This window comes from Emys orbicularis, chromosome 2, assembly GCF_028017835.1.
Source record: "Emys orbicularis isolate rEmyOrb1 chromosome 2, rEmyOrb1.hap1, whole genome shotgun sequence".
NCBI classification, from domain to species: domain Eukaryota; kingdom Metazoa; phylum Chordata; order Testudines; family Emydidae; genus Emys; species Emys orbicularis.
In genome coordinates, this window is record NC_088684.1 from 26,377,821 (window position 1) to 26,404,546 (window position 26,726).

A 26,726-nucleotide genomic window follows, 5' to 3' on the forward strand; every position below is an offset into this window, starting at 1 on the left:
TGAACAAGGCAATTTATTGATTGATCCATTCCCTGTGGTCTAATCCCAGCTTCTGGCAGTCAGAGGTTTAGAGACACCCAGAGCATGGGGTTGCGTCTCTGACCACCTTGGCTAATAGCTATTGATGGACTTATCCTCCATGAATTTATCTAATGCTTTTATGAACTCAAGTTATACTTTTAGTCTTCACAACATCCCCAGGCAACAAGTTCCATAGGTTGACTGTGTTGTATGAAGAAGTACTTCCTCATGTTTGTTTTAAACCTATGGACTATTAATTTAATTGGATGATCCCTGATTTGTGTGTTATGTGAAGGGGTAAATAACACTTCCTTATTCACTTTCTCCACACCATTCATGATTTTATAGACCTCTATCATATCCCCCCTCAGTCATCTCTTGTTCGAGGCTGAACAGTCCCAGTCTTTTTAATCTCTCCTCATATGAAAGTTGTTCCATATCCCTAATCATTTTTGTTGTCCTTCTCTGTACTTTTTCCAATTCCAATATATTTCTTTTGAGATGGGGGGTATTCAAAGTGTGAATGTACCATGGATTTATAGAGTGGCATTATGATATTTTCTTATTATCTCTCTCGTTCCTAACGGTTCCTAACATTCTGTTGCACTTTTATTCCTGTATTAGGCTGTTTTTACTGTTTACCTACCACAAAAAAGAATCCAGCTAGCTTCAAGGAAATTTTAACAAAAATACAATCACAGACACCCATAATGGGCCTCAGTCTCCACTACTCTGCATCTCCTATAGCAGGGGTGGGCAAACAATGGCCCGCGGGCTGGATCTGGCCCACCAGCTGTTTTAAACTGCCCGTCGAACTCCTGCTGGGGAGTGGGGTCTGGGGCTTGCCCCACTCCGGCACTCCAGCCCGGGAGCAGGGTTGGGGGCCGCTCCACGCGGCTCCCAGAAGCAGAGGCAGGCCCCCCTCTGGCGCTCAAATGGGAGTTGTAGGGGTGATGCCTGCAGACGGGGCAGCGTGCAGAGCCACGTGGCTGCGCCTCCACATAGAAAATAGAGAAGGAACATGCTGCTACTTCTGGGAGCTGCTTGAGGTAAGCGCCGCCTGGAGCCTGCACCCCTGAGCCTCTCCCCATGCCCCAACCACCTGCCCCAGCCCTGATCCCCCTCCCGCCCTCCAAAGCCCTCAATCCCAGCCTGGAGCACCCTACTGCACCCCAAACCTCTCATCCCCAGCCCCACTCGAGCCCTCACCCCCCCACCCCAACCCGGAGCCCCGCCCACACCCTGAACTCCTCATTTCTGGCCCCACCCCAGAGCTCGCACACCCAGTCGGAGTCCTCACCGCCTCCCACACTCCTACCCCCCCCAATTTCATGAGCATTCATGGCCCGCCATAAAATTTCCATACCCCGATGTGGCCCTCAGGCCAAAAAGTTTGCGCATCCCTGTTCTATTCCCAGATGTGGCCCTTGGGCCAGAAAATTTGCTCACCCCTGTCCTATAGTCATTTACACCAATAACAAAGTGAGTATAAAATACCACCAAATGAGAGTTCCCCTCTCACTTACACTAGTGGCATCATTGGAGAGTAAAAGCCCAGACCTTCTGGGTTGAATGTCCCTGGACTAGAATCTGGAGTGGAGGGTGGGCCTGGGTTTCCCTACCAGCCACTGGGTGAGTGGCCCAGACCAGGCAGCGAACTGCCTGGGACAGTTTGCTTCAAAGAACTTGCATTACTCTGGAAGGGGGGAGGACTTTAATGTGATTTGGCTGGAGGGCTAAGCTATGAAGAGGAAAGCGCTGCATGAGAGGCTACAGAATGAGTGAGGTGAAAGACTGATTGAGTAACAGTGGGAAGGGGTGTCAGACCAAGTGCCAGAGCTAATTCCCCAGATGAGCCACAAGGTGGTGCTGCCGAGCAGTGAGTGGACCAGTCCCTGTCACACTCTCCCTTCCTACTCCATTACATGGACCCACAAACACACAGGGGGTTTGTCTAAATAGTGATTTAGAGTGCAGTGAGCCAGGGTGCAAATCTACAGTGCACCACCCTGCTGTGCACTTAGTGGGTATATAGTCATGCCCACACACTCACTGAAGCAACTGGGAAAAAAGCGCTACTGCACCATAAATTAGAAGCAAGGTGTAGACCAGAGCGTGCACTTTTTAGAGAGGCCCAAACAGTGTCACCCATTTGCAACTCTCTTTCTATTGCTCTGAAGAGGATCTTCACCAGCTTTGCCCTTTTTTCACAGTACAGCAACAGCAGAGTGTCCAGAGGCAGACAATCTTGCCATTATATTTGGTACAACTCCAGATCATCACCAAGAGCTCACCCTCGCTCAGCTGAGATGAGCAGCAGTATTGGTCTGTTGAGGTATCTGGCATATTATTAGATCACCATTACTTCCAATTAGGCCTCTAATCAAAAATAAATTAATCTGAACCAAAATCCAATCAGTGTGTCCACTAAATCTGCGAGTCCAGAGACAAGATAATTTGGGCACCTGCTATCTATAAACTTTCAGACACCAAAGGAGGAGTAAAGGGAGCAACTAATGACTTGTTTAGACTAGGAAACTTGCATGAATTTATGTGTTTTTAGTTAACATGAGCTAGCTCAGCTGATCTAAATTTGACCACTTTTCCTAATGTAGATATAGGGCAAAACCACTAGCTTTACTACAGCAGGTCAAATTAGATTATAACTTTCATTAGCTAAACCTGAACTAAACTCAGCTTTGTTCCCTAGTCAAGACGTGCTTAAGGCAGCAAAGGAAACTGCAGAGGACCTAAATGATATATCTATAACAGCCTTCAACACTGAGGTTGGGAAGATGCCTACCTTAGACCTCCGCTTTTTAGGTAATGAAAGAGGAGGCTGAAACAAATGGATAGCAAGCCACCAAGATTGAATTGTATATATCCAAAAGTTCTGAAGGAATTTTAAAATGAAGTGACTGAGCTATTGAAAAAATTGAATGGAGTTAAAAAAAAAAAAAAAGATGCTAGGGATGATCCTGGTCTTACCTCCAGTACGAGGTAAATTGGTTGAAACAGGAAATAAAGAGCTTTAGTGGAGGGCATCTTCTACTGAGAGGAAAGGACACAATAATGAACCCTATGCTGAGATAGTCAGATGCAAACAGACACCTTGCACATGATGTAAGAACAAAGCAGTACAGCTTCTGTAAAGAAATTTCTAATCCACTGGAATTCTTTGAGTGTATCAGTGAAGTATGAGTAAAGGAGAGCTGGTAGATATATGTGGACTTCAAAAAGGTTTTGATTAAGTCTTTCACAAGAGCCTATTCAGGAAACTAATTAGACACGGGATGAAAAGTAAAGTAATAGTATAACCCGTCTATGAGACAGGGTAGGAATAAATGGTCAGTTTTCAACCTGGCTAAATATTAACAGTAGGGTGCCCTAATGATCTGCAGTGGGAACAATATTGTTTAACATAGTCATTGGTCTGGAAAAGGGGGTAAACAGTTAAGTGGCAAAATCTGTGGATGATGCAAAATTATTTAAGAATCGGATAGTTTTATGACTAGAGAAGAGCTGTGAGGAATGCCAGAGTGACCCAACCAATTTAGGCAAATGGGCAGCACAAATACCAATGAAATGTGATGACTAATGCAAGATAGTGGATTACTCACATACATTGCTGGTTTCTAAATGAATGGTAATCACTTAAGGAAAAACCATGGAGGTCAGGCTGAACAATTTAATGAAAAATTTGCTTAATGCACAACAGGCAATAGCAGCAACCAAAATACTCAGGTAGAAGTATACTAATTCCATTATACAATACATGGCTCACCTGGAATACTGCATTCAACTTCTGGTTGGTCACCTCATCTAAAAAAATGGGGGTGGGGGGGATTCAGAGAAGAGGACAAAAAATGAGGAATGGTGAGACCTCCATAGAGAGAGATTGAAAAGAGTAAGTGTTCAGTTTAGAGACAGCATAAAGATATAACGAATGATATACAGGAAAAGAAATCAGGCACTCATGGTTACCCCTTCTCATAATATATGAAGAAGAGTGCTATCCAATGAACTGAAAGCCAATATATTTAAAATTGATAAAAAGAAATACTATCTTTAAACCAAACTACATAATTAATCTGTAAAACTCAATGCCACAGACACACTGAATTCAAGAGCTTAGAAGGATTCAAGAAAATTAGACATATATAAAGGATAATAAGAACATCTACCGTTACAGTAGACAAGATAAAAATCAGAGACACAAATGTTTGTTTCAGGATGTGTAACTCTTTAGTCAAGGACAATGATTAGGAGGAAACTAAATCCCCTAAAGGCAGGTTATTCCAGAACTGTTTCGTATGTGGCTTCTTGCACTTTGCTCTGAAACATCTAGTTCTGTCCTCTGTCAGACACACAACACTGGACAAAATGAACTAATCATCTGATTTGGCATGGCAATTCCTATGTTCCCATTATGCATCATCCTAGGATCCAATTATTACTTACATCAGAACCATAATCCTTTATCTTAAATTTCCTTTGTATCACTTACATCACCTTCTTTCCCACCTGAGTGCTTTTCACTACAGACCACTGAAAATATTGAAAATACATTGAACATATTTGAATACTGACTATATTTTAAACAAAAGCTTTATTTGTTTAAACATTGAGAAATTTATTTCAAAACACAAGTTTTGAAGTCAGCTTAAATAAAAAAAATCAGCGGAATGGGAATGCTAACCAAATGCTAACTACAGGTTACAAAGCTTATTGTAGTAAACACAAATGACTCTCTATTGTGTATACAAATGACATGATGAATTGTTTACACAAACAGAACCAATACATTTAAATATCACAAAAGAAACCACATAGTAACATTAAAGGAGTTTTGTATACCAGTGGGATTAGGAGAGGGGAAAATTAATGGCTTTTTAGAAAAAAGAAATTATGTATTTTCAAACAAATAAAGAAAGTCTATTTTCATAATTACAAAAAATACTTAAATTGTATCATAGTTCAGTTCCTCATTGCCAGCATGGCATTTATGTCCCAAATGAGATTCCGTAATTGATCCATAATTTGCTTCAGCTGCTGATTCTTCTGTTTCAGTTTCTGTGAAAAGAAAGAATTTATCAAGTGGTGTTTGATCAAGCCCAGACTATGTAATTGGAATTTCAATTTAAAAAAAAAAATCATACTACATAATGTAGCACAGGGGTTTATTCTCACACACCAATGCTCCCTTCATCATCAACTGAATGCCATGCTCTCTTTAAAATGTACTCTTAGAGGATTAGAAAAACCAGGAATTAAGGAGTGCTGTAGGAATACTGTTTCTTTTAACCACAGTCTTTTGGTCAGAACCCTTGTCTCTCACACCACAAACAAGCTCCTTTAAAAATTGAGTGATTGTGGGCATCAGAAGATATTAGCAAAGCCCTTAAAGCAACAAAAGCTTGCTTCTGTAGGAAGAAAAAACTGCACAGTCTGAACTAGTTAAAAGGTCTAGGGGGAACAGGTAAATTTATGCGAGCATATTTTGTGTGAATTGAGTGCTTAGAAAAGTGGTGGATTAGTAGTACAGTAGAACCTCAGAGTTACAAACACCAGTTAATGAACTGACTGGACAACCATACACCTCATTTGGAACCGGAAGTATGCAATCAGGCAGCAGCAGAGACCCCCCCACCCCTCGCCCGCCCAAAAAAGAAAGAAAATACAGTACAGTACTGTGTTAAACATAAACTAAATTTTTTTTCGCAAAGTTTAAAATTTTTTGACAAGGTAAGGAAACTGTTTCTGTGCTTGCTTCATTTACATTAAGATGGTTAAAAGCAGCATTTTTCTTTGGCATAGTAACGTTTCAAAGTTGTATTAAGTCAATGTTCAGTTGTAAACTTTTGAAAGAACAACCATAATGTTTTGTTCAGAGTTACGAACATTTCGGAGTTACGAACAACCTCCATTCCCGAGGGGTTTGTAATTCTTAGGTAGTCTGAACCAGGCATAGTTTGAGGAAAAGAGCTGTTCAAGTTTTTTCAACAGCTCTCCCAAAGCACCTCAACCCTGATTTACAACTGATGTGCAGGCCAGCAAATAGGGCATCCTATTCATTCTAGATTCTGATGTGCACAAATACTCTAGGGATTAGGGGACCAGCAAAATCAGGGCTTGTCTATATTTACAGTGCTGCAGTTGTGCCACTGTAGTGCATAGTGAAAATGCTATCTATGCCAACAGGAGAGCTTCTCCCATCAGCGTAGATACTCCACCATCACAGGGGTATCACCTTAGACCGCCTGACTGGTCAACTAGAAAAAAACAGTCTGAGGCAAAAAAGACTTCATACCTAGAGGTTGTAACAAAAGCCTCTAAACCAGTGGTGGGCAACCTGCGGCATGTCAGGGTAATCTGCTGGCAGGCTGTGAGACAGTTTGTTTACATTGACCGTCCATGCATCAGGATACTCCTCTTGGCGTCACCAGTAAAATCCAGAGGAGAGGAAGAACCAATACATCTGGTACCCGATCTGGAGTTGCCAGAAAGATACTAAAATGTCAGTACCTGACCGCCTTAGGGGCTTCACTCTGGGTTTCCTGTCTCAGGTTACTCTCATAGCCTTACATTCTCCCGAATTCACCCACAAGGCAGTGGAGCTTTTCTGTCAGGGGTTGTTCCCTTAGCCTTATGCCCTCCCGGGGTTCTCACAAGGTAGTGGGTTTGATGAGCCACAGAGAGTACCATCTACTCTCATTACAGTAGCAGGCATAGCCTGACCTGAGAACTCTCTGCACTCCCCAGCTCTGCCAGTGCACTCCAACCCCTTGTGTCCCCCAGAGTCTTGGGGGACGGGAGGAGAGGTAATTAGGGGGTGGAGCAGTGGGGGAACACGCTAAAGTGGTAATGGGGCTGCAGTGAGGGGAAAAGGGATTATGAGGAGGGGGATAAATGGGGATGGGTGATAGGGGAGGGGAGAGAGGTTGGGGGCTCAGCTGAGGGAGGTTTGGGTGACTGGCAGGGAGACTGGGGAAGACTAGGGACAGGGACATTCTTCCTTCCCATGTGTTAATGCCCAGATCTGGGAGGCTCTTGCCCCTGTAAGGGGGTCTGAGCCCCCCCTCCCAACCCTTCTCCTATGAACTGGGATTTGGGGGGCCTAGACCCTTTGGGGGGTGTCTGAGGCCCTCCCACTGCCCCCCATGAGTGTCAGGGCCATGTCCATCTACAGGGGTTGGCTTCCCTCCCCCTTATGTGAGCCATTCTGGGGTGTTGCCATTTTGGGAGGGTCTGAGGCCTCCTCCTTGCCCTCCTCCTCTTCCCCCCCACCCCCTCCCGAAAGTCAAGATCTGGGATAGTCCTGCCTCTTTGGGTGGGAAGCTGAGAAAGGGTATACTTCATCCATATCACAGATTCTAGAGCACTCAGGAGGGGAATGAGAACACACGTCTCAGAGCCATTGCTTCACATTGTATTTGTTGCAATGGGGGGTTCTCATTTGGTTGAGAACACCATACTGAGATGAATGGGCCACTTCACATCTTTCAGAGCTTCCTATCCTGCAGGTGGATGTGTAGTGAAGCCCTTTCCCTCCATCATCCCTCTATCCTTCCTGTTTAAAGGATGATGGCTCTAAGGCCTGGTCTATAGTACAAAGTTAGGTTGATGTAAGTTGCCTTATGTCAATATATTTGTGCATGTGTCTACACTCAAATTTGTCTCCTGCTGGTGTAAATGCCTCATTACAGCAATGCAGGAAAACCAGCTCCCCAAATGGCATGGGGAACAAAGACATAGAAACATAGACATCTAGAAAAAGATTGTAGACGGAATGCAGGCAAAAGGGGTACAACAGCAGCACCATGCAAAAGTGAATGAACTTTGCCAGTCATACCACAAGGCCAAGGGAGGCCAAAAATCTATATGGTGCCGAGCTGCAGACCTGTTGCTTTTACTACAAGCAGCATGCCATTCTTGGCAGAGACTGCACCAGGATCCCACAGAACATGGATACCTCAGAAGAGACAGATCCCTGCCATGAACAACAAGGAGGAAGAGGAGGGAGAGGTGGTGGTGAGGGCTCCAACCAGGACCTGTTCGAGATTCCACCCCAGTCTAGCTAATCCCACCAGCTGAGCACAGATAAGCATGGTGCAGGAGAAGGCACATGCATTCATTTTTCCTTAGAATGTTTAAAGATGGCACTTGGTCTATCCCCAAGTTAACAAGACTCAGGTGTAGACTTTCCATTGTTTTAGTCATACAAGAAGAGGCAGAAGTACAACAGAGATAAAGTTGGCATCTGCTTTTCATTCCTCTATTGGGTTGGGGGGGAGCAGGCATGCAGAGCACTTGTTTATGTATATAAGGATATCCCTTGTATCCTCCTGAGAGATCTTGATGAAACTTTCATGTAGATACTCTGCAATCCTCTCCTGAAGGTATCTATGGATGGATGCCTTATTTCTTCCTCAATGATGGGACACTTTCCCAACCCATTCCACGATGTGTTTGGCTGGCACCATTGCAGTAAACAGGCTAGTGGCATACAAACCCGGGGGGCTTCAGAATGCCAGTAGCAGCTTTGTTCTTTGTGCCTTTGTTAACCTCAGGAGTGAGATATCTGCTAAAACCACCACCACCTATGGAAAATAGTGCCAATATTCAATGCTGTTGCCCTATACTTGTAGCCATGAAACAGGGACTGAAATTTTATTGCTTCATGCAACCAAAATTCCTTCTGTTCCCCACCACCCCTGGTGGGCTACACTTACCATGGCTGGGGATGGAGAGCGGTGCTGTGCAGAGGCGCTCCAAAGCTGAAGTGTCAATAAGTGTCTCTTTTAAAAAGATTTTATGGGAATAAGTTTCAAAACTCCCTTCCCTTAGCTTTTCCTTTCCGTTGTGACTGTAAACCCAATGATACATCTGTCTGTTTTTATCAGCAGCTTCTGCCATTGCAGCCTTGAGGAGTGCCTCCTCCACTCCCCCACAATGCCTGATCTTGATGAGGAGAAAGAAGAGCACTAGGGAGGATGTGTTTTGCAAGGTCCTGCAAGCTAGTGCTGCATCAGACCATGAACAGAGGGCTTAGAAGGCCAAAATGGCAAACTGCCTAGAGAAGGAAAGAGTGTACAGGAGAGACAACCAGAGGTCCCAGCACGAAATGGAGAGTGGGATGCACTAGGGCATGATGGGTCTTCTCAGGCAGCAAACCCAAATGCTCCAGACCCAGGTTGACCTACAGGTCCAAATATCTCAGACTTTCCACCCTTTGCAGTCCTTGGAGAACTCCACAGTTGCTGCTCCCTATGCCCTACAACTTACCACATGACATCACGGGCCACATCATTACCCCATCACTCCACGATGGGGGACAGCATGGAAAACTACAGCTTCACATACATTGACCTGCAAGAATCATAATTTGTGTACTTGTGGCCACAACAAACTACATTTGTGCACTGAAATGGACAGAAATGTTTTCTGCCTTTCCAATTTCTAAGTCCCATTCCGTTAATCTACATTTATAGTTTGTATTGCTCTGCCTGATGGTTTTTGCACTGCCTGTTGGTTTTTACACATTGTTTTTCTGCACTGTTTTTGCCAGTTAATAAATTTCTATTTTTGGAGAAAACAATTATCTTTATTAGTTCACAACACATATTGCAAAATACACAGCATTACTCAAAGCACACAATACATGTAAATGTACAGCAATCATTACGCAACTCCTAGCAGCACCCAGTGCTCCAGGTCCAAAGAACAGTCCAGCATGAACATTACTGTGGATGACCATGAAAATGCCTTTTCAAAGCCTCCCTCAACTGCATAGCTCGATGGTGAGCTCTTGTAATAGCCCTTGTGTCTGGCTGTTCAAAGTCAACAGACAGCTGCTCCACCTCTGCCTTTCACCCTAGCCGCAGCTTTTCCTCCTTTGCCTCACAGATATTATGCAGGAAACAAGAGACAACTATAACTATAAGGATATTTTTCCTCACTGAGATCCATTCTAGTAAGTAAACACTGCCAGCACTCCTTCAATCTATCAAAACCACTAACAATTGTTCTGCACCTGCTGAGCTGGTAATTGATTCTTTCCTTGGTGCTGTCAAGGTGGCCAGAATATGGCTTCATGAGTCAAAGGAGCAAAGGGTAGGCTGGATACTCCAGAATCACTATTGCAATTTCAATATCACCAATGGTAATCTGTCAACTGGCAAATAATGTCCCTGCTTGCAACTTTCTGAATGATTCTGTGTCCTTAAAGATGCAAGAATCATGCACCTTCCCTGACCAGCCCACGCTGATACCAGTGAAGTATCCCTGGTGATCCACCAGTACTTGCACATCCATAGAAGAGCAGCCCTTTCTGTTGATGTACTCTGTGACACGTTGTACTGATGCCAAAATAGCCGCGTGCATGCCGTCTATCACCCACTGCAGTTTGGGAATCCCACTGCTGCAAATCCATCCATGATGTCCTGCACATTGCAGAGTCATAGTTCTGCTTAGCAGGTGATGATTAATGGTCTTACACATTTGCATGACAAGACCCTCCACTGTCAATTTTCCAATTCCAAAATTATTTTCCACTGACCAGTAGCAATCAAGTGTTGCAAGCTTCCAGAGTGGGATCGCCACTCACTTCTCTACTGCCAGTGTGGGTCTCATTGTGGTGTCCCTATTCTGCAGGGCTGGAGTGAGCTTGGCAGGCAGATCAAGGAATGTGGCTTTTCGCATCCGAAAGTTGTCAGGTCCCCCCTTGCAGTACTTCTTGGAGGCTGCAAATACAGGAGAATCGTGGTCTTGTATTTGCAATGCTTATGAGAATAGTGTAGAGCTCTGTGGGTTCCATGCGTCTGTCAAAGATGGAGGACACTAAAAAGTTCTGCATAGGTTTGTGGGTTAAAAAAAAAAAGGCAAGGAAATTATGAGATATGGATGGCATTATGGGATGGAGAAAATTGCATGCTGGGAACTTGAGCATGGCACACAGATACCAACCCGTAGTGCACCCCACTATACATTGACACAAGCACTCCTGGTGAGCATGCACAGTGCCAATGCAATCAGTCAAGCATGCATGTGCATGAGTGATATAAAAACTTTGGCAGCTGTACATCGATGTAACTTGCATTGACCAAAATTTGTAGCGTAGATGTGGCCTCAACGCTGAACGTTTGCACAGATTTTCTTAAAATTTGCTATTATTTGTAGGAATGCAGAGAAGGATTAGTGACCCTCATTTGAGCCAGAGAGAGGTAAACCCTGAAAAAACAGCTGTTTTTCAAAAAGTTGTTGTTGTGCAGAACTAAAGATCAAACTATTGCTGTGATACAGGTTTCTATCGGTCAGTTTTTACCCAAGGCACTGCATGGCACCCACTAACTCTTTGGGGGATCCAAATTGTGAACAGTATTTAAGAACATGTTCACTTCCTCACGTGCATAGATGTGCAGTCTCGAAGGATTAGTATGCATGCACCAATAAAGAAAAAAACATGAGACGGTGTCTATGCAGTCACTGTATGCTTCTCTGGGTAGTTGCAGGGAATGTGCTGATGCCATTGCTCCTGGGGAACACCAGGCCACTGACATTTCTAGTCTGAACCTTTCTATACCTTTGCAATAAAAGGTTAATAACTTACGTTGCTTGCTACAAGTTTTCTCTGTCATAATATAACATGTTTTTATTTTATGGGGAGGTTTACTGTGAACACAGCAGAACAGTCAGCAGCAGCCTAACCAAAGTTTTTGTTATACTGGGTGGAGAGAAGTCGGAGGCAGAAGACTGTGTGGGCGAGGGGAGGGGTGGGAGACAGGGAGAGAGGTTGTGGTTGTGGAGTGGTTGGGCAATGAGGATGGGTGATAGGCAATCCTTAAACTAGTTGTTTCAGAAAAGCTGTATTTTACTCACTGCTGGGGTAGGGGAGTAACTACTTCCTGATAATGCGGCAGATTAATTTGGCGTTTCCAAAGACACATACTGCGGAGATTTAGAATTGATGGCTGCCAGTGTTGCCAATGTGTCAATACTGGGCAATTCCTGGATCATAAGGTTACAGAAGTTTGCAGGAGAGCAAGGAGTACACCATGATATGGGGATTGCTGACTATAGCATGATTTGGTTCGGTATGCAAATTGTGGGATATGTAATGCACAACTGCCTAAAAAACTACTAACTTGTACCAGCAACATATATTTTCCTGTTCAAAAAACTAAGAAATTCAATGGCAAAAAAGTACATTAATGGAGACTTAAGGTTGCCTGGTGCTATGTTGTCCCCTTGCAGAACACTGAGTCGAATGAAACACAAACTTCTGAAAACCAGGAAATGCAGTTAGGGTTGCCAAGCAACCTTAACTCTGCCCTCTTTCAGCAATGCCCCAGTACATCCTATTAATACCTCTTGCTGAAATGTACAAGCTCTTCACCTTTTATAATTCATTCCCTCATTCATCAGATTCCATCTAACGCTATTAAAGGACAAAAAAAAAAAGTTGCCAACACTATCTTCCCTTTGGCCCCCTAGAGCTGGCAGTAGCCAATGGAAATTATTTGCATATGCTTTAGCTGCAGTCAGTCTGTTATTCATAGATTCTAGGACTGCAAGGGACCTCGAGAGGTCATCGAGTCCAGTCTCCTGCCCTCATGGCAGGACCAAATACTGTCTAGACCATCCCTGATAGACATTTATCTAACCTACTCTTAAATATCTCCAGAGATGGAGATTCCACAACCTCCCTAGGCAATTTATTCCAGTGTTTAACCACCCTGACAGTTAGGAACTTTTTCCTAATGTCCAACCTAAACCTCCCTTGCTGCAGTTTAAGCCCATTGCTTCCTGTTCTATCCTTAGAGACTAAGGTGAACAAGTTTTCTCCCTCCTCCTTATGACAATGTGTACCTACACTAAATGGTGGAGGCAGTAGTTGGGCCTGCTTGGTAAAAGCGTGTTTGGGATATGAGGACATGTGTGCATTACTTTGCCATGTTTGACAGAGCTGTGATTACGATATGAAATCTATGTTTTATACCCTCTTGTGTGTGAGCAAAGCAAGATCTGCATGTGTACCTTCATGATCAAGTATGTATCATTTGCTGAGTTGTGTAGGTTGTCATAGCAGGACATACGGCTTTTATTACAAAGGATCATGTCAGCAATGAGGTGGAATATGAGAGGATTCTAATACTTTGATGGCGAAGTGAAGATGTAGGTTGAGATGATATCCTGTGAGGAAGTTGTAAAAGGCTATGAAGTAATTCCTAAACTGTACACATGTGGTATTCTTTCTGGGAAGTTGGCTAAGTGTGTGAGTATACTCCAGGATCTGGAATTTCCTGAATCTTATAGCGCCAAAGGCCAACGTGAATATGTGCTAAGTGAATATTGATACATTGATCAAAGGGGGTAGAGGGAAGATATCATGGGCAATCTTTTTTCCCTTTTCTTTTTTTGTCCTTTAATAGTGCTAGATGGAATCCTGTGGATGAGATGAATGGGTTGGAAAAAGAGATGAAGAGCTTGTACATTTCAGCAATTGTGGGGTTGGCAGAGTAAATGGGTGTGTGTTAATAGAGCATATTGGGGTATTACTGAAAGAGGGCAGAGTTAAGGGTGCATGGGAAAGCTTAACTGCACATTTCCTGGTTTTCAGAAGTTTGATTTTTGCTCAGCTCAATGTTCTACACGGGGACATCATACTTCAAAGAAACTGTAACTCTCTGTTAATGTAGTTTTTTGCCACTGAATAAACCCATTTGTTTTAAGAAAGTAGCTTGTCACTATATAACACTGGCCATAAGCTCCTGAAGGGAAGAAATGGAGGTGGTCCAGTAGGACTTGCACAGTAGTAAACAGTTGCCCTGCTTCCAGTCTAAGAATGGGAAAACTGCAAAATTCCACACCAAGATAGATAGGGGCACAAAGTTTAACACGAAGGAGGGTATACTCAGAGTGACTTGAAAGGGCACAAAGATGCAAATCTTAATTAACTTCTCTTTTCCCCAGAAAGGACAATTATTGCCATCTTTGATACTCTCCAGCAAAAGGGAAAGGGAACATGAGACGCTGTAAAATGAAAGCCTAACTTAAAAGTAAAGTATTTCAAATGCCTTACTTGTTTTTCCTTTTTTCCCTGTGTCTTTAATAAAAGCTATAAAAGGATTTTTAATGACCTGTATGCCATGGTGCTAAGCAGGGTAAGGTCCCTCTATACCAAACCCTGAACCTTGTTGAAAAGTGTTTAACATTGGACAGCTATGTTAACATCTGTGGCCCATGTTGTCCATTGAAACTAATACAACATACCCTCATCTGTAAAAGAGGAATAATCAGACTTTCCTATCTCACAGGGGAGTTGCGAAGCTTCATTAAAGTCTGTAGTGCTCCAAAGATGTAGAGTGCTATATTAATTAACCCAAACTTTAGATAAGAAGTTAATGCCACTTATATATGCCACCTTTTCCATTCATGGCTATTAGTCTACATTACTACTCAAACACAAAACAAATATTTTGAATGCATGAGTTCTATATTGCTATACTCCTCAAAATATGGCAACAAATATCTATGCATTTATGCCGGTGTGTACTTAAGTTGGAGTATTTCACACCAGAAGTGCTTCCAGAGTGACTCGCATTCTATGAATCAATTCTCAATTTCTTGTGCAAATGTTAAGAACTTGTAAGTAACTTAATCTTTGACATGTACTATGCAAGATATACCTTTCATACCAGATAACTGTGTTTGTGTGCAAAAATGAGAAGAAAGCAATTGTAGTTAAAATCAATGGTAGTATCATTCCATATCTGAATACAACTTCCACTGTGTGGAACAAGGGTTCCTTCTTGAAATGCATGAGATTATCTTTACTTTGTCAGTGTTCTTTGACAGACAATAGTCTGCGCCACAAACTACTACATAATTCATCTGTTTTGCACAACTAGAAGCCTTGGCTCATGAAAAGTTCTAAACAGAGGCCAGTAAGAACAGCAATTTAATTCTAACCTCTGGAAGTGAGAGTGACGTGTCTTCTGAAGGAATTGCCATTGCTGGCAAATTGCTTAGAAAACTCAGCAGTCTGTCAAGAGTGGCAAGATTTTCTTCTTTTCAGACTAAGTTCTCTCCCATTCTTGTCTTGCTTAACCAAAATGGCTTTACTAAACTCTGTACCACTTGTCAGGGTAACTGTTGCATGGAGCAAGGATGCAATACTTATTCTTCCCCTGTAGGTGGTGCAGCCTCTTCTGAACTATTTCACCTCGACCAGTTTTGGAATGTTGCAGGAGAATTAACTTACAGATGCATGAAAATTAAACAAAGACAAAGCAACATAAGGAGAAGGAAGGAGGGAGCATTTCATTTGGCTGTAGCTTGCTTCCATAGTATCTATTTTTTCAAAGAACATCTGATAAGGAACGTTACATCTTTTGCACAGATTTGGACTCTGTGGGTCAAAGTCAGATCAACTTCAATGGGAGTTACAATTACTAACACCTGGAATTTGGTTCAAATCCTCTAGCAAGTTGTCTTTTTTTTTTACACCCCCACCAATTCTGTTTCATATTGAATCAGTGATGCTTATGTTTACCTACAGTCTTCCACCAGCACAATTTAATTACACATATCCAAGAGCCTAATCACCTTCAACCTCCTTCTCTCCCAAACAATATTTAGTTAACATCAATCATTATTAGCTGTTATCAGGGCCTTAATGTGTTACCATGGTGTGGTCCATCTTGTCAAAGTTTGGTCACTCTTGAAACAAAGGGTAAGAGTGTAGGAAGTATGGTAAAATAAGACTGACACCTGTAAAAGAGACCCAGATGATGCATCTTTGTTTTAAGTGTGTCCTCTTCTGAAGAAAAAATTGAGTTCCTTTCCAAAAGCATAACAAGTTTCCATTCTCCTTATCTCTGTGCCCATAGATACTTTCCCACAGCCATAACCAGGCCCTGCAACTGTTCAACCCAGGATTGCATCTGAGCTTAGTAAGTACAGATAATGGTGTTAAATTTCATTATTATCAGCATTTTACTTGCAAATATTTTCAACAGAACTAAAGAAGCAAAGTCTGTCTTGCTATATAGCAGTCTATTGTGCAAAGAACTTACTTCCTCTTTCCCTTCATGAGCATTAGAGGTATTTCTGACCACTAAATTATGCTACAATTACGTTTTGAAAAAGTGACTGCAATTTCCTGCTAAGGTTACAGTGACCTTTATTTTTCCCCTTAAACTAGGAAAACAGATGTTAGAGAAAAATTAATATTTCTGTTTAGGTAAGAACAAGTTCAGGATGCTCAGGCAATTTTACTTTCTTCTTTTAAAAGTTCTTGTGAGTGGAATCCTTGAGGAAAAGTGGGAAGTAGGGCAGGCCTCCACCTTTACTTTGTCCAGCTTTTGACTTTAAGATTTACACCATTATGTGTAGAAGGGAGTAGTGGGGTAATAAATATATTACATAAACAACTATTCAAAGAATGGTAAAGTTGCAAAGTCAAACACTCAAAAATTAAGAAATGCCACAATTAAGATAGTCTGTGCCAACTTAATTTGACCCCCTTGTATTACTCCTTGGGGAATTCTGTACCACTGCGGACATGCATAATTCATGTGTCCTGCAGAATTTTTTCTTCCCCGCAGAAAATACATTTCTGCCCAAGAAGTGCTGCAGTTCTGCTTTTCACCCACCAGAGGCTGCTGTGGCACCAGAACAGTTAGCAGCATGAACGCAGCTGGCTGTTCTGGCACCACAGCAGCCTCTGGTGGGCAAAAGGTGGAACTGCAGCACTTCTGGGGCAGAATGTATTTTCTGTGGGGGGGGGGGGAAATCTGTGCATGCCCAGTGGCAGAGAATTCCCCCAGGAGTAGAAGTTCATCACAGCAACCTGCCTGAGGAGCCAGGTTAGGACAGAGTGGGGCACACAGAGCTGCTGGGGGGTGTCAGAGACTGGGGTTCAGAATGGCTAGTGGGGGACAAACTGAGGCACGAAGATGGGGGAGGAAGCTGCAGAGACCCATGGGGGTGGGGAGTACGGGGACAGAAGCAGACGTGCCTGACTGAATGGGAGAGGCTTGGGGTCAGCCAAGGTCTGCATTCCCTAACAATCCCAACTCTCCCCACCCAAAAAAACCTGTTCTATATTTCGCCACCCACACCCAACAACCCTCCAGGTTCACTCCAGGCTCCTCCCCAATCCCTCAGCTCCTCCATTACCCCTGACTCCCCCCAAGCCTTTGCGCTACTTCTGACAGGGGCAGGAAATACAGTTCTGTATTGTAATTTAAATGAATTACTCAGAGTTCTGTATTAATATGCCTAGTAAGGAATCTATTTGTCAAACAAACAAACAACAAAAAACCCTACCATAATCGGGTTTTTTTTGGTCTGTATTGTTACAGACATACTTGCTGGCAGATATTTTGAAATAAATTATCAAAATAATTGAAACTGGCATGATTATATTGTGTTATTTTGACAAATAAAATATGCAGCATTTTGCAAAATTTTAAAATATTGTGCGCAGAATTTTTAATTTTTTGGTGCAGAATTCCCCCAGGAGTATAAACTGCACAAAAACATGGGAAATGACTGTTTAGGAAGGAGTACTGAAAAAAAGAATCTAGGTGTTATAGTGGAGCACAAACTAAATATGAGTAAACAATGTAATTCCATTGCAAAAAAGCAGACATCATTCTGGAATGTATTAACAGGGGTGTTGCAAGCAAGACACTGGATGTAATTTTTCCATTCAGCACTGATATGGCCTCAACTGAAGTATTGTGTCCAGTTCTGGGCACCACACTTCGATGTAGATAAACTGGAGGAAGTCCAGAGGAGAGCAACAAAGGTGACTAAATGGCTAGAAAATATGACCTACAAGGAAAGATTGAAAAAAAATTGGGTTTGTTTAGTTTGGAGAACAGAAGACTGAGAGGGGACAGGATAACAGTCTTCCAGTACATAAAAGATTGTCATAAAGAGGAGAGTGATAAATTTCTCTCATTATCCACTGAGGACAGGACAAGAAGTAATGGGGTTAAATTGCAGCAAGGGAGATTTAGGTTAGACATTAGGAAAAACTTCCTAAGTATAATGGTAGTTAAGCACTGGAACAAATTACCTAGGGAGGTTGTGGAATCTCTGTCATTAGAGGTTTTTAAGGACAGGTTTAACAAACACCTGTCAGGGAGATCTAGATATAGTACTTAGTTCTGCCTCAGTGTAGGGGACTGGACTAGATGAGCTATCGAGATCCTTTCCAGTCCTACATTTCTATTATTATTAATTTATTTTGTTAAAAGAAAGCTTAAACATTTATGAAATTCCACAAGATCATGCCAAGGAGGTTTAAAAAACAAATTTGCATACAAGTAAAACAACAAGGGTAAAAACATGTCATAAAACTATCAAAAACACAGTAAATACAGACAGTTATGTTTATTAACAGTTAAAGATTGCAAATAAATGTGCATAAATTCACAGTATAACATTATACAGGATTTAATATATACAATCCTGCCACATCAAACATAAGAAGATAAAATACAACAGGAAAGCTTTCAGTTGCTTTTCTCTCAATTCACATGCTGTCTCCATGTTTTTGCCTATAGAGTATATGAATAAATATAGGGTTTTATGTAATATCTTTCCCTCTCTAATTGGGAATTGAGAAGTTGAAACATCAAAGAAATATTTTCAGTGGATTTTCTGGTATTTCTCTATACCACTTCTTTTAATTACTTGGAATCTACATACTTCTTTTGTTCAGTTGTTTTCTGTCTATTTTACATATACCTGTACTGCTTTCTACTTAGTATTTACACATATGTCTATTCCAGCCCTTCAAACATTTAATTAATCCTATCTTTATGTTTTACAATTTGAAGGACCAACTACTTGTGCTTTAGTGATGCTGTATATTTTAGTAACCTTTGTACACTGTAGTAAATGCTAATTGGTCTTTTATTTTAGATTTGAATAAAATTTTAATTAGTAACTATACCTGCCATTCAGACTGAAAATTTAACAGCATCTTTAGCATATCTGATACATTTTGCTTGAACCAGTTACTGTTTCATAAATGCTACACTTGACAAAAGAAAAGCTCTTCTTCAATTTCTCAAAATACAAAAAGCAGACCCCCTTTCCCCCCCCCTTCAAACAAGGAATTTATTACTCATGAAAGGTGTTGGAGTGGCAGCTCTAAAGTTCGTTATTAATCCACAACATAGTTCTGATAATATTTTCACATCTTACATTGTATATACATCCTGCTATCCACCATTCCGGAAGAAGCCTCAAAGCCACAGAGAACCCAACTATGATCTCATCCCAATCTACTCTCCAAACACTAACCAGAACTACTAGGTGCAAACCCAAATGTACCTCATTTATGAAAATCTCACAGCACTGGCTAGGAAACACTAGAGAGCAACATAGTTTCCATTGTTGGGGTACCTTAGTTCTGCAATCACCCAGTAGAACAAAATCAAAAATTGCTGAATGATGGAGAACGCTGAAATCCTGATATACAAGAAATGTTTACTACTGAACTATTTGTCACTTGGGACCAAATAGCAAACACACTGCATTTTATGGCGCAATCTAGTAATACAAGCTTCACATGGACAAAGTGACATATTTTCTGCGTTATGCAAGTCAATCTCAACTTTGTTACCTTATTTACTTCCATGATTTCCCTTCTTTCCTCACTAGCAAAACGAAGCTGGCTGGCAACACCTCGATCATCATGCTTGGACCCATCCTCTTCAACATATGGAATAAGTTGCTATGAAGGTGAACCAAATGTTAGAGTTCAAGTAAAAAACTATTTTTGCTATGTATGCTAAAAATTTGAAGAGAACCATAGTATGCTCCACAGTTATGGAGCTCATCAGCCAAAATAAACTTCTCACCTACATTTATGGCAATACAATCAAAATGAAGCATTTCAGTGCCAATGTCATTTCCATTATAAATCTCAGCTCTCAGTAGTTTAAATATATTAAACAGAAATCTTAACACGTTTCCTGATCTGAAGCATATGTTTGTAAAGGATTATTTAGTATTATTATTTTAATACTGTCAAGCTTGTAAACAGTATTTTTTACAGAATCAAGGAACATAAGAAGCAGACTTTAAAATATTCTAACCCTACAGCTCTCCTTCAGTGGGCAATGGGAGCTCTGCATGGGAATATATGCAAATACAGAGTTCTTAATCTGAACCACTCCTTTGTTTTCTTTTGTGTGTGGGAGGGGAGTGGGGGGGAGTAAGGGAGAAGAGGGAAAGAGGAACAGAGGCAGACAGAGGATAAGAAGGAAAGTTTCTTTTTACAGGTGTGCTATATTAGTGCCAGATTGTCCTAGCCTTTGGATAGGTGCATAAGAGAGCAAAGACATCACGACTTTCTCTGGAAGTGCAAATTGCCCTAAAGGGAGGTGGTGGTGACATGGCTTACTCAACCACCCCCGCCCACCCCCGACACAAAGACCCAAAGAATGGCTCCAGCACACCCCCCACTACACCAGGGAGGGGTATTGTGCTTCAAGTAGGCACAATGCCTCACAGACCTATGCTTGGACCATTGAAACTTTATGCAGGCCTCAACATGGGCTGTGGTTTACAAACAGGCAAAATCTAGCCTTTAATATTTTAAGAAGTCTATATCATGGTGTCTTTGTATTTTTGACCATTATAGGTTGATTCAAATAGAAAGATCTTAACAGGAAAATATGTCAAATATGAATTTTGTCTTAAATATTTTCCATTGTGATCAGATCAAAAAACCCATGTTTCATCATTTCCTACAAACTGCCATTGTAAAGAGAAACAGTCTGAACCCCAAATCTGATGAAGCAGTCCTAAATGAACTTTAACACCTATATCCTTCCTTTAAAAGAAAATCCAACCAATTTGCATATAAAAATTACAGACAAAAGCATTTTTCTGAGTAGCAAAAAATACTACTCTGATTCAAGAGCAGTACCCTACAACAGCTTAGAATTAGATCTTAGAGTTAATGAAACCTGTATATGAAGGCACACAGTCCATTGTTGGCCTCTTTAAACTTCCATTTCTGAAAAAAAATTGAGAATTTGGAACCCTTGTACGTGTCAGCACAATGTCTGAGTCCTCAAACAGTAGGCACTGAGAAAAGATGAAGCTGCTAGTAGAATAAGATCCTCTTAAACGTAAACAGAGAACAGACAAAACTAAGATTAGTAGGTTTCAGAGTAGCAGCCGTGTTAGTCTGTATCCGCAAAAAGAACAGGAGTACTTGTAATTAGTAATTACTGGAAACATGCAAGGAGAAGACAAAGGTTAAGGATTAGGTTCTCAATCAAATTCACATTCATCTGTTATTCAGCTACATTGGAAACTGAACCATTTATGCTGAGGGAATGTGAAAGGAAGAGAAATCATGAATACTAAATTATTTATGCAGTCCAAATATATCTGTTATACCTCAGATAGCATGATAATTTCCATCCTAACACATTTTCAGACATTCATAACTTACTGAAATATTTACCCTTTGTACCATAATTTTGCAGGATTGGTCTCTGCTTAAGGGAGGTTTTTATTTTTTTAAGTTGAGCAAAGACATTAAATGTATTGTAAAGTACAAGAGTGGAACCTCCCATCTTCCTCAGACATTCCCAATTTAAAAAAAAAAAATCAAATGTAAATTTTTTTTTTACAATTCTAGGAGTAAAATGGATGCGGGTAGGAAGTTTAAAGTTGGTATGTAGGAGTCCTCATTTTAGAATTACTACCTTTGAATACACTGGTGAAAACTAGTTTGGATTTAACCCATTGAAAATTGAATTTCATGCATGTGAAATACATTTTGCACGGAATTCTCATTAATCTTGTTAAAGTGGACAGCCAACGAATTCCAAACTGCATATGTGAATCTAAGCTTTACAGTGAAAATGTAATGAAAGTGCATGATTTATAATATTTGCATTCTATAAGGCAGAAGCTACTTAGCTACTAAGGTTCTCTGGAGGAGGGCTTCCTTTACTACCCTGCAGGGCAAGGAGAAGGCATTCTGGTAGCTTGCAGCCAAATATACTACACTATGAAATTTCTTTTATCTCTAAACCTAATGCAATTTTTTGATAAAAGTGACTAAGAACATTCAAATTGAACAGTTAAGCACTCAACATTCAGGAAATTCGGGCAAAGAAAGTTTGTAGCTAGGCCAGTTTCATAGTTAATTGCCTCACATACTGATCTGTTGGCTGAAAAGGAGTTGCACAGTACAAAGAAACCAACTATATTAATGTATATAAATTAAAGAGAGATTTATTTTAAAACATTTAAGTAAATAAAGATTGCCAATGAAAACAGAGTATAGCAAAAATGAAGAATTTTTTTTTTTCAAGATGCTGCACACATAATCGAAAGCCAGAATCCTGCAACTGATTCAGATGGAATCAGTGGCAGGATGGGAGCTAAATGAATATAAAAAATAGTGTAGAACATAATATTGTATTAGTACGTCATTAGAGACTATATCAAAAGCAATGCACAAGGCGACAGAGTTATGGTTACGCAACCTTTTCTTAATCTAGTTTTATTGATGGAATGTTAGTTATAGAAATCTGGGAACTGGAAGAGAGCTTAACCTAACACACACACTTCCTTTTGAACCTGAGGACAATTTCTCTGCATTCACCAATGCAATACCATTTTGCTATATTCAGCCCAAATTCTACCTCTTCAAGATACTGTGTGTACCAACAGTACTTTTTCACTTTCATAATAGAAGGTAATTAAAGGCCCTATGAGGGAATATGACAAAGGAACACAAAATAGTGAATGGTCTAGTCCAGTGGTTTTCAAACTGCGGGTCGTGAATGTAAGGCATTGAGCCACAGCGGTCCTGGTCAGCACCGCCGATCGGGCCGTTAAAAGTGGCGGTGCTGTCCAGCTAAGACAGGCTAGTTCCTACCTGTTCTGACACTGCGCTGTGCCCCGGTGGTGGACAGCAGCAGGTCCGGCTCCTAGCGGGGGGGCCACAGGGCTCTGCGCGCTGCCCCTGCCCTGAGCACCGGCGTTCCCGGCCAATGGGAGCTGGGGGGCGGTGCCTGCGGGCGAGAGCCGCATGGAGCCGCTTGCACGACTCCGGCTAGTAGCCGGACCTGCTGCTGGCTGCTTCCGGGGTGCAGCACAGTCTGCGGTGCCAGGACAGGCAGGAAACCTTCCTTAGCACCCCTGCGGAGCTGCTGACTGGAAGCTGCCCGAGATAACCTCGCACCCCAACCCCATGCCCCAATCCCCTGCCCCAGCCCTGAGCCCCCCCAAACCCAGAGCCCCCTCCTGCACCCCAAAACCCTCATCCCCAGCCCCACCCCAGAGCCTGAACCCCCAGCCCAGAGCCCTGACCCCCTCCCACACCCCAACCCTCTGCCCCAGCCCAGAGCCCCCTCCCACACCACAAACCCCTCGTCCCCAGCTCCGTTGGATCATGAGCATCAACATTTTCTTCAACTGGGTTGCCAGAAAAAAAGTTTGAAAACCACTGGTCTAGTAGATTCAGCTTCTATTCACCCTGTCTCATAATACACAAGAAGAGGAACAAAATGAAACTCAAAGGTAGCAAACTCAAAACCAATAAAAAGAAACTTCTTCCACAAAAAGCACAATGAAACTCACTGCACAAGATATCACTGAGGCCATGAGATTAGAAGGAGTCAGAAAGGGACTGGACATTAATATGGATAACAAAATACCCAGATATATTATAGGAAATGCTTAAAAAATCCCCAAAGCCCATAAACAAACTAAAAAAGAATATAAATCTACATGCTACGGGGCATAAGTCAACTCCATCTATCGGGGGTTGGGAGGAAACTTTCCATGGAGCAGATTATCCCATAACAGCCTGCTGCAGGGTTTCATGTACTTTTCTCTAAAGCAGGTGGTAATCTTGTCAGAGACTGGTCTAGATGGACCACAGGTCTGATCCTAAATTTCCTATATTTCTTTGTCACTGTTTAGTGAACATTTTAAAACATATAACACCATGTTTAAATTAAACTGTAGAAAATCCAAAAATCTAGTAGTAGTAGTAACAGCAGCAGCAATAGCATCCAGAGGCCCAGTGAGGATAGGCGCCCCATTGTGCTATATAGTAAACTCAGATTAAGTAGGGGATGTCTAAATTTCAAAGAGAAAAAGGTAGATTTGACGAAGATTAAAAAAATCAAGGAGAAACTCATGTTCTCTCAGGTTTTCCGTTTACTTTTGGCTGAATGAAAAAAGGATTTTCCATCCAGTGTTCTTCCTCTCACTTTTTCCCCACTGGAAAATAATTGGAAAAAGAAAAAATGTGAGAGAAAGTAGTGGCTAAAAATCTCCACTCTAACTTTTTTTCACCCAAATGTATTTCTTTCCCCTGGAAAAGTGTAAAAAAAGACACACAGAAAGTAAGCTTTTCTCCAATTTGTCTCTCTCTCTCTCCCACTTTTTAAAACAAAAACAAAAAAAAACCTTTTCTCCTTTTTTTCTACTGGACAAAGACTACTCCAAAATCTGAAATGAAATATAATTTCATTTAAAAAAATGTTTCAAATTTTTCATCCTCCCAAAAGTAAAAAAACCTCATTCAATCTAAATGAAAAAAATGTAGTTCTTTTTTAATATTTGTTTTTAATTAAAAAAAACCCAAAATTTCAACCAGCTCCACAAAATGACAATCTGTCCCCTGAAGAATTTACCGCAGTGGTCCCTAAACTGGTGGGCGCACCCCCATGGGGGGGAGCAGAGGAACATCGGGTGGGGGGTGTGGTGGGGCCCAGGACAGCCCCCATGGGGTGGGGAGGGAGTGCCACCCAGCCCCGCTCTGCCCCCAGCCTCAGGGCCCTGGTCATGGCCTCACTCCCGGCTGTGGCCGCATCTGCAGTCCTGGCCTTGGCTCCCAGCCCCAGCCCCCTGCCCTGCTCTTGGCCCCCAACTGCAGCTCTGCTCCTGGTCCTGGCTCCTGACGGTGGCTCCGGTCCTGCTCCCAACCCGGTCCTGCTCCCAACCATGGTTCTGGGGGGAGGGGCTGGACAGGTTCCATTATGGGTAAGAAAGGCCACAAAATAAAAAGTTTGGGGATCACTGGTTTACGGTCTCGTTTAAAATCAGAGACAACAGCAGAGTATAACGAGCAATCTGAAGGAATGGGTGCTACTGTAACATAAATAAACAATAAAAATCAGACCCACCAATCATGCATAGCAAAGTAAATACTTACCTCTATGGGTACAGGATCTAGCCCTGCACAGTTTTCATTGCATTTGTCATAGACTAATCTCAGTTTCCTGAAGAGTATTGATAGCTGACGGAGATGTTCTTGCAGCTTTGCTAATCTGTCTTGGTACGTCCCAGTATGATAAGTAACACCATTTGGTAGCTTAAAAAGCCAAACAATTTAAAAAGGAAAATGGTTAACAAAATAAAAACAAAACAAAAACAGGTTACTAAAAAAAACTTTCTAGCCCATCAACTAAAATTAAGTATTTATGAAAAGTTCTTTTTTACTAGGGCTGTCGATTAATCACAGTTAACTCATGCTATTAACTCAAAAAAATTAACTGCAATTAAAAAAATTAATAGTGATTAATAGCACTGTTAAACAATAGACTAGAAATGCCAACTGAAATTTATTAAATATTTTTGGATGTTTTTCTACATTTTCAAATATATTGATTTCTATTACAACTCAGAATACAAAGTGTACAGTGCTCACTTTATCTTATTATTTTTTATTACAAATATTTGCACTGTAAAAATGATAAAAGACGTAGTATTTTGCAATTCACCTCATACAAGTACTGCAGTGCAATCTCTTTATTGTGAAAGTGTAACTTACAAATGTAGATTTTTTTTGTACATAACTGCACTCAAAAACAAAACAATGTAAAACTTTAGAGCCTACAAGTCCACTGAGTCCTACTTCTTGTTCAGCCAATCGCTAAGACAAACAAGTTTGTTTACATTTACGGAAGATACTGCTGCCTGATTCTTATTTACAATGTCACCTAGACATTTGTATCCCCCTTTATGCTTCGGCCACCAGTCCACAGGACATGCTTCCATGCTGATGATGCTCGTTAAAAAAAATAATGCACTAATTAAATTTGTGACTGAACTCCTTGGGGGAGAACTGTATGTCTCCAGCTCTGTTTTACCTGCATTCTGCCATATATTACATGTTATAGCAGTCTCGGTTGATGACCCAGCACGTGTTCGTTTTAAGAACACTTTCACAGCAGATTTGACAAAACGCAAGGAAGGTACCAATGTGAGATTTCTAAAGATAGCTACAGCATTCGATGCAAGGTTTAAGAATCTGAAGTGCCATCCAAAATCTGAGAGGGACAAGGTGTGGAGCATGCTTTCAGAAGTCTTAAAAGAGTAACACTCCGATGCAGAAACTACAGAACTCGAACCACCAAAAAAGAAAATCCAATCTTCTGCTGGTGGCATCTGACTTGGATGATGAAAATGAACATGCGTCGGTCCGCTCTGCTTTGGATCGTTATCGAGCAGAACCTATCATCAGCATGGACACATGTCCTCTGGAATGGTGGTTGAAGCATGAAGGGACATATGAATCTTTAGCGCATTTGGCACGTAAATATCTTGTGACGCCAGCTATAACAGTGCCATGCGAATGCCTGTTCCCACTTTCAGGTGACATTGTAAATAAGAAGTGGTCAGCATTATCTCCTGCAAAT

General features: G+C 41.5%; 1 protein-coding gene across 3 annotated transcripts in view; it reads right to left on the bottom strand.

Moving 5' to 3' along the window:
- Positions 1-4,709: 4,709 nt before the first annotated feature.
- Positions 4,710-26,726, bottom strand: part of MED30 (mediator complex subunit 30) — a 29,545-nt gene continuing 7,528 nt past the window's right edge. For 2 of the 3 annotated variants that reach the window (XM_065399342.1, XM_065399341.1), the window contains exons 3-5: positions 25,241-25,399; positions 19,667-19,777; positions 4,710-5,094 (exon numbers count right to left, since the gene is read on the bottom strand). In XM_065399342.1, the coding sequence (XP_065255414.1) occupies positions 4,999-5,094; positions 19,667-19,777; positions 25,241-25,399 (366 nt within the window). In that variant the 3' untranslated portion in view covers positions 4,710-4,998. Of the gene's footprint in view, positions 5,095-18,550; positions 18,594-19,666; positions 19,778-25,240; positions 25,400-26,726 lie in introns of those variants that run through there. The other variant, XM_065399344.1, reaches the window with a different exon arrangement.